At 44.5% G+C, this 12,631-nt stretch overlaps 1 protein-coding gene across 4 annotated transcripts in view; it reads left to right on the forward strand.

Moving 5' to 3' along the window:
- Positions 1–1,421: 1,421 nt before the first annotated feature.
- The window catches only part of COL14A1 (collagen type XIV alpha 1 chain), a 171,095-nt gene continuing 159,885 nt past the window's right edge, over positions 1,422–12,631 (forward strand). For all 4 annotated transcript variants that reach the window (XM_034763530.1, XM_034763534.1, XM_034763533.1 and 1 more), the window contains exons 1-2: positions 1,422–1,585; positions 9,281–9,397. In XM_034763530.1, coding sequence (XP_034619421.1) covers positions 9,307–9,397 — 91 coding nt within the window. In that variant the 5' untranslated portion in view covers positions 1,422–1,585; positions 9,281–9,306. The remainder of the gene's footprint in view (positions 1,586–9,280; positions 9,398–12,631) is intronic.

The following is a 12,631-nucleotide window of genomic DNA, read 5'->3' on the forward strand; positions in this document are numbered from 1 at the left end:
TTCAAATGAGCTCCAACTTCATTATGCTTGATTGCAGCTTCGTGTGCAGTCCAACTAGGTTGATTTTTCTCCCCACCTTTACAAAGGCTTCGGGAATCTATTACTAGATCTGCCCATCTCCCTCCCCTTCCCCTGTATACTCCCCCTCCCCCGCCCCGCACAAGTAATTTAGTGACTGACATTAATGTTCAGTGTGATTCTCTGGGACAATGACTGCAACCCAGGGCATTGTCACGTTATTGCTTTAGAGGACTCACATAATGCTGGGGGATTTTTTCTCAAGTGGCACAAAGTGTTAGCTATTGCACGTCCCACAATGTACCAGAATACAAAGAAATGACCATAATGGATAGAAGTCTATATAGGTATAATAGAAAGTGTAAGGGTATAACGAAAATGAAATCCCCACATTTCTCTATTTTCCCTTTGAATATTTTTGACATTTGCTATGCAATATGATTTTGAAAGGGAGTGAATTAAATAATTCCCTTCGGAAGCAATTATAGCTCAGTGAAAATATTCCTGCCCATAAAATTATTATGATTATAATAAGTAATGATTATCACTTCAAACGTTTTTTTCCTCTTACTTAATTGGTCTCTCAGAGTTGGTAAGACAACTCCCACCTGTTTATGCTCTCTGTATGTGTGTATATATATCTCCTCAATATTTATTCCACTCTGTATGCATCCGAAGAAGTGGGCTGTAGTCCACGAAAGCTTATGCTCTAATAAATTTGTTAGTCTCTAAGGTGGCACAAGTACTCCTGTTCTTCCTGCCCATAAAGTGACTTATGCATGAGTCTGCAGGACCAATCCTGGGGCCCTAGACAGACCATGACTAGGGTGTTTCAGGCCTATTTGCCAAGTAGCTTGTCTAGATATGAATTATTACAAAGTGTGCCAAGAACATTTGGATTCCAAATAGTACAGGAAACTTACTGTATTATGAATGATGTATTAGGGCACCTAGAGTCTTGAGTAGGCATCTTTTAAAATTATTATTTAAATCTACATGAGTAAGTAACTTTGGGGGAAGGACATGTAAATTGAAAGGAAACAAAACACAAAAGAAGTGGCATCATATAATTGACACAAGGAAAGCTATAGCACCCAGAAAAAATATGGTTGCCCGAGCTCCACCCTGAAAATGTACTTTTAAATCTCATTCCCCCAACAGCATCTAAAACTTCCTTTAAATGAAAAGGCTAAATTGCCTTCAGTTCAGATTTCCAATATACACCTGGAATTGCACTAGTCCACGGATTCATTCCCTGAAATCCTGAGTTGGAGCTGGCTGGGGAGGGGGTTGGTTGGGTGTCAGTGACTCCAAAAAGGGGACTCCCTCCCCTTTTTCCTCTTCCTTCCACCTTCTGCTTTATAATTGGCTGCCTTGTTTCTCTACCCTTTCTTCTTATCAGATCGTGCTGGGAAGGCACGAGCAGCTGGAGGGTGGAAAGAAACTTTTAGAGGCAGAGTAACACCCACATTAAAGAGTGAAAGAAGGAGTGTGTATTAGCAAAGAGTGATTCCTCCCAGGCAAAGCTACACCTCGCCAAGCAACTAAACCACTCATGACTGTAAAGGTCTGTTTGATTTTTATTTTTACATTGGGGGGGAGGGGGGGAGGGAGAGAGGTAATTTAAAAGCTGATGACTCTTGTACAATAACTAGGGTAACAACCCCAGTTATTCCTGATCATGATAATTATCTGCCGCCTCCAGAATTTAACCTTTTGTTGGCCGTAAGCAAAGCAAAGGAGAAGCAGGGAAGAGTCAGTGATGGGTGGTGAATGGGATTGATTGATGGCTTGCCAGCCAGGAGAGGAAGCTGTAGGCGAGTGGCGCGGGGAAGCCTCAGGAGAAAGGGGGCTGAAATGGAAAAGAAAAATCTATAGACTCTTCTGCAAAACGTGGCATCCTGTATCAGTGTCTCTGGCTCTCCCTGGGCTTCAGTTCCTCGCCGGCCGGGTGCACCAGCTCCCCCAGGCTGACTGGCACGACACACACTTTCCTGTCCCTCGTCCCCCCATGACTTTTGATGACTTGTTCGCCTGGGCGTGCGCTCGCAGTTCCTCGCTGGGGTTCGCCTGTAACTGAGGGGTGCCTCCTCGGTCTGGCTGATCTCTGGAGGGAGGTTTTAGGCGATCAGAGGCTTTGCCAGGCTCTCCCCGCCGCCCACTCCTTTGCTGAGCTCCGCACAGGGAAAAAACACGCGCGCTCTCGGTCCCGTTTTCCATTGTGCGGGGCAAGGGGCCGGAGCTTTGCAGAGAGGCGTTTGTACCCCGGACACATCCATTCCACGGGGATCAGCAGCCTCTCCCGGGGGGTACTGCTGTGGGGCTGCCTAGGCTCCGGAGAGACTCCCCCCGCCCCCGGTTTGTCAAACACACCTCCCCGGAGCAGACGGGTTACACGCGAACCGAGTCAGCCTGCAGACAGCAGGGCTGGGGGGAGTCAGGAAACAGCGAACACCACAACCACCTGAGCCCTCCGGCAGGAGCCAGGAGTAACGGGCTTGCTCCACTAGCCGCTCCAGGGCGCAGTTACTTTCCCCGAGCCCTTGATCTCGCCTTAGCCAGCTCCTAGCAATACCAAGGATCAGGTCAAGCGCTCTTGCCCGTACGCTCCGGGCAATGTTAACAGAGAAATCCACGTTGTCTGTGGATTGATGCTGGGTTATATCATTTCCCAATAATAATCCCTGGTGTATGCAGGCTACTGAAATCACCCTTTAGCTTCCCGGTACCTGTTCATTTCAGATTGGGCCTGATCCCAATTGCCACATAGTTCACAATCCCTTTTGTTTTACCTCTGGTTTTTAGCTCGGAGCTGGTACTTCTTTATTATCCTCTAGTTATTTGCTGAGTGCTGACAGCTTGCTCATTGCTGTATACATCACAGAGCAGACTATGTCCCTGGCTTGAGGAGTTTACAAGTTAAGGGCTTGTCTAAACACAGTTCTAGTGCAGGTTTAACAACCGCACAGTGGTACCTGATGACAGAACAAGGAGTAATGGTCTCAAGTTGCAGTGGGGGAGGTTTAGATTGGATATTAGGAAAAACTTTTTCACCAGGAGGGTGGTGAAGCACTGGAATGGGTTACCTAGGGAGGTAGTGGAATTTCCTTCCTTGAGGTTTTTAAGGTCAGGCTTGACAAAGCCCTGGCTGGGATGATTTAGTTGGGAATTGGTCCTGCTTTGAGCAGGGGGTTGGACTAGATGACTTCCTGAGGTCCCTTCCAACCCTGATATTCTATGATTCTATGACACTGCCATGCTGGCACAGAGGTGCTTATGTTGCTATTTAGAAAAGCTGGACATGCACAAGTCCATGGGCCCAGACCTAATGCATCCAAGGGTGCTGAGGGAGTTGGCTGATGTAATTGCAGAGCCATTGGCCATTATCTTTGAAAATTCATGGCAATCGGGGGAGGTCCCAGACAATTGGAAAAAGGCAAATATAGTGCTCATATTTAAAAAAGAGAAGAAAGAGACCCCAGGGAACTACAGACTGTCAGCCTCACTTCAGTCCCCAGCAAAATCATGGAGCAGGTCCTCAAGGAATCCATTTTGAAGCACTTGGAGGAGAGGAAGGTGATCAGGAACAGTCAACATGGATTCACCAAGAGCAAGTCATACCTGACCAACCTGATTGCCTTCTATGATAAGATAACTGGCTCTGTGGATATGGGGAAAACGGTGGATGTGATATATCTTGACTTTAGCAAAGCTTTTGATATGGTCTCCCACAGTATTCTTGCCAGCAAATTAAAAAAGTATGGATTGGATGAATGGACTATAAGGTGGATAGAAAGCTGGCTAGCTTGTCGGGCTCAACAGGTAGTGATCAATGGCTCGATGTCTAGTTGGCAGCCGGTATCAAGTGGAGTGCCCCAGGGGTCAGTCCTGTGGTTGGTTTTGTTCAACATCTTTTTCAGTGATCTGGATGATGGGATTAATTGCACCCTCCACAAGTTCACGGATGACACTAAACTGTGGAGAGAGGTAGATACACTGGAGGGTAGGGATAGGGTCCAGAGTGACCTAGACAAATTGGAGGATTAGGCTAAAAGAAATCTGATGAGGTTCAATAAGGACAAGTGCAGAGTCCTGCACTTAGGACGGAAGAATCCCATGCACTGCTACAGGCTAGGGACCAACTGGCTAAGCGGCAGTTCTGCAGAAAAGGACCTGGGGATTACAATGGACGAGAAGTTGGATATGAGTCAACAGTGTGCCCTTGTTGCCAAGAAGGCTAATAGTATTTGATATTGGGCTACATTAGTAGGAGTATTGCCAGCAGATCGAGGGAAGTGATTATTCCATTCTATTTGGCACTGGCAAGGTCACTTCTGGTGTATTGCATCCAGTTTTCGGCCCCCCACTACAGAAAGGATATGGAAAAATTGGAAAGAGTCTAGCGGAGAGCAACGAAAATGATTAGAGGGCTGGGGCACATGACTTACGAGGAAAGGCTGAGGGAACTGGGCTTGTTTAGTCTGCAGAAGAGAAAAGTGAGGCGGGATTTGATAGCAGCCTTCAACTATCTGAAGGAGACTTCCAAAGAGGATGGAGCTCGGCTGTTCTCAGTGGTGGCAGATGACAGAACAAGAAGCAATAGTCTCAAGTTGCAGTGGGGGAGGACTAGGTTGGATATTCAGAAACTCTATTTCACTAGGAGGGTGGTGAAGCACTTGAATGGGTTACCTACGGAGGTGGTGGAATCTCCATCCTTAGAGGTTTTTAAGGCCCGGCTTGACAAAGCCTTGGCTGGGATGATTTAGATGAGTTGGTGGTGGTCCTGCTTTGAGCAGGGGGTTGGACTAGATGACATCCTGAGGTCTCTTCCAACCCTAATATTCTATGATTCTATGGTACTTGATGGAAATTATATCCATATAAGAACCTTTATACCAGTATAGCTCCATCCACACAATGGGGTTGTATTGCTTTAACTGTATCTGTTTCTAAACCAATATAGTTAAGGCAATATAAAAACTGTGTGTCACACTGCCCTAATGATATGACCTTGCAAAGGCTATCAGGCATAGCGTTCACTACCCACAATCCCTTTTGAAGAAAGTGTTTGTAAGATTGGGATATATGAAGAGGACAAATCAAAGCTATAAAAAGCAACAGAGGGTCCTGTGGCACCTTTGAGACTAACAGAAGTACTGGGAGCATAAGCTTTCGTGGGTAAGAACCTCACTTCTTCAGATGCAAGTAATGGAAATCTCCAGAGGCAGGTATATATCAGTGTGGAGATAACGAGGTTAGTTCAGTCAGGGTGGGTGAGGTGCTCTGCTAGCAGTTGAGGTGTGAACACCAAGGGAGGAGAAACTGTTTCTGTAGTTGGATAGCCATTCACAGTCTTTGTTTAATCCTGATCTGATGGTGTCAAATTTGCAAATGAATTGGAGCTCAGCAGTTTCTCTTTGGAGTCTGGTCCTGAAGTTTTTTTGCTGTAAGATGGCTACCTTTACATCTGCTATTGTGTGGCCAGGGAGGTTGAAGTGTTCTCCTACAGGTTTTTGTATATTGCCATTCCTGATATCTGACTTGTGTCCATTTATCCTCTTGCGTAGTGACTGTCCAGTTTGGCCAGACAGAGACCAACACCTACAAGATCTTCACCAAGCATTCTCAAAACTACGATACCCACACAAGGAAATAAAGAAACAAATCAACAGAGCCAGACGTGTACCCAGAAGCCTCCTGCTACAAGACAGGCCCAGAAGAGAAACCAACAGAACTCCACTGGCCATCACCTACAGTCCTCAGCTTAAACCTCTCCAACGCATCATCAGTGATCTACAACCCATCCTGGACAATGATCCCTCACTTTCACAGACCTTGGGAGGCAGGCCAGTCCTCGCCCACAGACAACCTGCCAACCTTAAGCATATTCTCACCAGCAACCACGCACCGCACCATAACAACTCTAACTCAGGAACCAACCCATGCAACAAACCTCGATGCCAACTCTGCCCACATATCTACACCAGCAACACCATCACTGGACCTAACCAGATCAGCTACAACATCACCGGCTCATTCACCTGCACATCCACCAATGTTATATATGTCATCATATGCCAGCAATGCCCCTCTGCTATGTACATTGGCCAGACTGGACAGTCACTACGCAAGAGGATAAATGGACACAAGTCAGATATCAGGAATGGCAACATACAAAAACCTGTAGGAGAACACTTCAACCTCCCTGGCCATACAATAGCAGATGTAAAGGTAGCCATCTTACAGCAAAAAAACTTCAGGACCAGACTCCAAAGAGAAACTGCTGAGCTCCAATTCATTTGCAAATTTGACACCATCAGATCAGGATTAAACAAAGACTGTGAATGGCTATCCAACTACAGAAACAGTTTCTCCTCCCTTGGTGTTCACACCTCAACTGCTAGCAGAGCACCTCACCCACCCTGACTGAACTAACCTCGTTATCTCCACACTGATATATACCTGCCTCTGGAGATTTCCATTACTTGCATCTGAAGAAGTGAGGTTCTTACCCACGAAAGCTTATGCTCCCAGTACTTCTGTTAGTCTCAAAGGTGCCACAGGACCCTCTGTTGCTTTTTACAGATTCAGACTAACACGGCTACCCCTCTGATACTTGAAATCAAAGCTATGAAACTTGTCTAGACTAAGGTTTTGGTCCTATTCTAACTAAAGTTAATTGATTGTCAAAAAATAATTAGATAAGTTCTTATAGAACAGGTTCACCAATTGCTATTAGCCAAGATGGTCAGGGATGCAACCCCATGCTCTGGGTGTCCCTTAGCCTCCAACTGCCAGAAGGATGACAGGGGATGGATCACTCAATAGTTACCCTGTTCTGGTCATTCCCTTTAAAGCACCTGTCATTGGCAACTGTCGGAAGACAGACTATTGAGCTAGATGGACCATTGATCTGACCCAGGGTGGTTATTCTTATGTTCTTAGGTGTTGGCAAAGGGGAGGGAGTTGGGTAATGAAGAGGAGTGGTAAAGAATGAGATCAAAGGTAGGCCACAGTACAACTGTGAGGGTGAGGAGCTTTAAAGTGAAAGGAAATAAAATTCAAAAATTCCTGGGGCTTTTCCTGTGTACCTGGCTAGTACATCAGCGTTCAAAGTGCTGTCCAGAGTGGTCACAATGAAGCACTCTGGGATAGCTCCCGGAGCAGGCCTGGCTTCAGGCACCAGCCCGGCAAGCAGGTGCTTGGGCGGCCAAGGGGAAGGGGCGGCACATCGGGCTGTTCGGCGGCAAAGGGAAGCACCTTGGAGGGAAGCACCTACCGCCGAATTCCCGCCGAAGAAGAAAGCAGTGCGGTGGAGCTGCCGCCGGAGTGCCGCTGATCACAATTGCGATCACAGCTTTTTTTTTTTTTTTTTTTCCGCTGCTTGGGGTGGCAAAAACCCTGGAGCTGGTCCTGTCCCGGAGCCCAATACCACCGATTTGCGTCCACACTACCCCAAATTCGACCCAGCAAAGTCAATTTTAGCACTACTCCCCTCACCAGGGAGGAGTACAGAAGTCGATTTTAAGAGCCCTTTTGGTCGACGGAACGGGGTTGGTTGTGTGGATGCAGCCATTTTTAAATCTACCTAATGCGGCTAAATTCGACCTAACCCTGTAGTGTAGACCAGGCCTAAAAGGGCAGTGACCTACTCAGTACAAGTCACCCGGAAGTTTGTGTTTGTGTTTTTTTTTAATTGGTGGTACTATGAGGAGATGGTAGAGGAGTGAGGTGGGAAGTAGAGAGGAGGTAGTTGCAAAGGAGAACATATATACCAAAGTTGTTTCTAAATCTGTGCCTTTATAAATGTTTGATAAACAATTAAATATAATCAAGAATTTGCTATTTTTATTTCATTTATGAGAGGGGTTACAATTATTCAACAATTGTAATGGTATAAATTGTTTATGGGCCAAGTTCAGATGATGAATTCATATTGTTTCTGATGTGTATTTCAGAGCAAGTCTCTTCTAACCATGACAATGCTTTAAAATAAAAAGTGGCTGTACAAAAATGGTCTATTCCCAGTGTGTATTCTGAGCCATATCTCCTTGCTTTAGTGACAAAATGATCTTCTACTCCAATTATCAGATATTTGAGTGATAAAGGTGGTATTAAAAACTTCAGGAGAATAGAATTGGCTCAGTGGCCTCTGCAGGGCTATGGGAGAGTGAGCTGGATTGTGACTCCTCAGCAGAATTGTTAACTAAATTGACTGTGCAATTTTTACCCCCTTACCACAGTGTACAGAAGAGCACACGTCAATTAAACAGTAAATGCCCCCACAAATGGATTTCTGGCTGAGTCTGCAGGTCTGGCAATTAGGAAAATCCATCTATTTACTTATAAACTGTGCAAATTTGTGAAGCCATTATAGACCATAAACCTGTTACCCCATGATGCAATTGTTTTTGTTTTTTTTTAAATGGAGATATCCCATCTCCTAGAACTGGAAGGGACCTTGAAAGGTCATCAAGTCCAGCCCCCTGCCTTCACTAGCAGGACTAAGTACTGATTTTGCCCCAGATCCCCAAGTGGCCCCCTCAAGGATTAAGCTCACAACCCTGGGTTTAGCAGGCCAATGCTCAAACCACTGAGCTATCCCTCCCCCCCATGATGTTAAAGGAATCACTTTCAGAGTAGTGGATGCAAAGCAGATATTAAGTTGTAATTATTACTGTATTTGTGGTCATAGAATCCCTCTTTCAGATGCCTTGATACTGTGTCTGGGCAGCACTGGTCCATATTACATAGCCTGACATTCACAGGGATGCTCAGTTAGGACACGATTGTCTTGTCCTTTTTTTTTTTTTAAGCTCGTTTTGGAACAAGAGAGGTTTTATTTTGTCATTATAGCAGTCTCTGTTCCCAACACTCTCCCTGTCTGCGCCACAAAGGACATGAACTAGATTTCCAAAGGGGCTCAGCACCTGAAATTGGGGCACTTTTGAAAAAATTGTCCTCAGCTTTTAACTTCATGGCTCCAACCCTTTTCCTGACAAGATTTGGAGATTGGCTGTTGCTTTGTCAGAATGAAACTTTGGAGAGTGAAATAAATGCTCAAATAATTCCTCAGCCTTTCCCAAGGAAAAGTGCTTTAGTTACTAACCAGAGTTTGTGGGTGAAATCCTGACCCCATTTGAGGTCAATGGCAAAACTCCCATAGATACGACGGAACCATGACTTCACCCTTCATATTTCATTTAAGTGAATGTTCTAGGTTTACAGGCTTGATAAATATTTCTGTTCTGTATGTTTTCAGACTTGCTGATACTACGTGTATCCAGGATGAAGGTTTGTCGATACAAGATACAGAGCTGGTTCCTCTTGGCTTTTTTAGCGGTCACGGTTCATCTCATCAGTCATGTTCAGGGTCAAGGTAACTGATATATAAGACAGTGCTTTTTCATTAGATCACTCTGATGTGCAGAAGTGGGTTTCCCCTTTTACATATGCAATAGTGTCTTCCCTTTGCTAAGGGGATAGTTCAGCATTATTGACATCAATGGGAGTTTTGCCATTGACTTCAAAGGGAACATCATCGGGCTCTAGCTCTTCCTGACTCATTTTCACATGTTCTCTGAACTGTAATGTCTTAGGAGGAAGCTTGCTCTTATTTATCTGTATAGTTAAAATGTTTGAAAATGGGTTGTAGGGAAAAAACTCAGTTCTGTTTACTTAAATGTAACTATAAAATATTGCTGTTACTACTTTCTAAGCAAATAAGTTTGGGGGGAATGATCGTTCTGCATGGAACTTGCATGGAATACATATTGCTGCTTTGTTGGAACTGTAGCTAATCCCATCATTACATTATATAGGGTGGCATGAGGCCCTGCTGCCCTCGGCTGCCAAGTGTCATGATTGTTCATGCACCCTTTTTTGTTTGCATTGTGTCTATAGCTTATGTATTACTATTAAAAATATACTGTTGGTATTGCTAAACTTAAAAATGATCCTATGTGGTCTTCACAGTAGTCTCAAGTCTGTCCTAGTGTGTTTTCCTTCTAAACCAACCTTTGCTTTGAAAGCACAAAAAAATAGGACCAATTCTGCACTCGGCTATGCTCATGCAACCCCCTTGACTTCAGTTGAGGTTGCACAGGCTTTGGCCCTCTCTTTTCCAGTGAAAGGAGTGTTGGGTTGTATGTTCATGCATGAACACGGTCAGTGGATAGGCAGAGGTGCCTAGGTTTTCTATCTCCAGATGATAGTTACAAGCAGAAATGGCTCTGGGGTCACGGGAAGAGCATGCTTAATAGATGCATATACTGTTACTGACATTGCTCACTCTGCAAATGGTCTTTAATGCTGACTGCTGCTTGGGGGCAGGAGTGGCGGAAGAGCCCTAAACATTGGTGGGGGGGCACAGGCACCCGAACCATGGCCCCGCCCTCACACTGCCCCTTCTCCCCAAGCCCCTGACCTCATGCTGCCTCTTTTCCCCAAGCCTCCTCCCCCCTCGCTTGTTCCTCTCCACCCCCACTCCCCAGTTGCTCACCCTTACGGCCATTAAAAAGTGGGAGAGCCATGGCCCCCTAGCCCCTCCCATTCCAGTGCACTTGCTTGGGGGACCATGACCCCTGGGGGCTATGGAACATCATTAGGTGCACTAACTACACTTCCCAGAGTGTGGGGAATGCTAGCTGTAGTATTTATTGTAGAGGAAAGGGGTTCACTGTGCCTTCCTCCTACCTCCGTGCACCTATTCTAAACTGAAATGTAGCCTCCAAATGCTTGTGACTTAATGAGTCAAAGTGAAGCATATGATTATACATGTGTCTTTATATCTTACACTTGATACATATGTGACATTCCGCTCAGGACTCCCAGAACTGTAAGCTACTGTGTTACTCTTCTGCCTCAGCAAGTTGAGAGCTTTGCTGCTGCTAAGATGTGTGTCAGGTCCTTGACACTCCAGCCTCTCTGCATTGCCAGCAAACTCCTCGAGACTCTGCCAGTCTAAACCTTGCCTGCAGGCAACCATCAGTGAAGCCCAGTTTCCACAGAAACATCTCTCTGCAACGTCCAGTCCCTCTCACTGGGCACTCACAGAAATTAAGTTCACTGCCTTCCAAGAGACAGTACACACACCAGACTGTTAGGTTATCTGAAGACTCACACTTCACTTTAATATAACAGCACTTAGATACTGTAGATACTTTATAGTAAAACTAAGAATAAGTTTATTAACAAAGAACAGAGATTTAAGTGATACTGAACAAGAGAAAAAGAGACAGGTTTGGTTACAAACAAAATAAAACGTACTATCTAGTGACTAAAACTTAATGTTAGCTAGTTACAATTTTTGCCTATGTAGTTTCAAGTTAACAGCATCTCTAGCCCTTCTAGCCAGGGGATCCAACTTTCTCAGGATCACCAGGTGCTTTTTCCAATGTCCCCTAAGCAGTGAAGAACTAAAATGTCATTTTGTTCTCCTTATGTTACCCAAAGTCGATTGTCACTGCCTCACGAGCCAGGGAGGCTTTCTAGGATGCAGATTCTGTCCCCAGAGTGATTACTAAACTGTCTTCTCCCCTCACTTGTTAACTTGATGGCTTTGTTTACCTTATATGTAAATGTACTTTTATTGCCCTCTGCCTGCAGTCAAGTCAGTCAGACAAGTAAATCCACATTCCTTTGTCTAGCGCAGGCTGGGATTATACACTGCCTCCCAAACACATTTTAAGAACGTATCTCCAGCACACTCATGTAATGCTTCGTACACAACCCATACATCCATCACACAATGATTTCCAGGACCAGTGTGTCACCAAGTTTTATAAGACACCATACTTGATTACACTTTTTTTTATAGTGCGGTAATATTGTATACAGTCAATTGATTCAATTCCTTATTCTTGAGGGGTCCAGACCCCCTGTTCTCCCTGTGGGGAGTCTGGACCTGATTGTCACTATATATGGTTCAGATTTTCAAAGCTGTTTTGGGGATTCAGACACATCTACAAGTAATCTCAGTGGAAGGTGTGTTTAAATCCCCTAAATTGCTTTGAAAATCAAACACTTTAAAAAAAACTTATTTAATCAGTCACATGTTAGCAGTGGACACAAATTGCACACTAAAATCAAGTGCAGGTCTCAGAAAATGTAGGCCACACCATCCTATTATAAATAATGGAGTATATGGAATATACTGTGGAATATGAGTTGAGAATATTCTTTTGCTGCATTTAAAGTAGTAACATGTCCTCTGAATCCCTCCTTTTGACCTTTGTTGACAAAGTTTTTCATTTTTTCTCTTGCAATAAACTGTTTACTTCCTCCCCCTTGTAACAGCTGGCTAACTATAAATGATATAGTATGTTTGAGTGATTAAAGAAATAACACATTGTAACAAGGTGCAGGAAGAATAGGGGTTAGTTTCAACTTGCACAAGCACTTTGGGGAATTACTGTAAATTGATTCCTTAGGAGAAAAAGAGAATAGGTTTGGGAAGGTCTGGTTTCACATTGGAGGTTTTATCCCAGTCCTATGATCCCTTTTCCACACATTATATTACTTTCTTGTTATGAATGTTATTCTTTGAGAAACAGACCCTGCTGAGTGAGATTGTTTTCTGCTGAGTCATTCCACCATCTTGTTCATGAATTAT

The sequence above is a fragment of the Trachemys scripta genome, chromosome 2 (assembly GCF_013100865.1).
Source record: "Trachemys scripta elegans isolate TJP31775 chromosome 2, CAS_Tse_1.0, whole genome shotgun sequence".
NCBI classification, from domain to species: Eukaryota; Metazoa; Chordata; order Testudines; family Emydidae; genus Trachemys; species Trachemys scripta.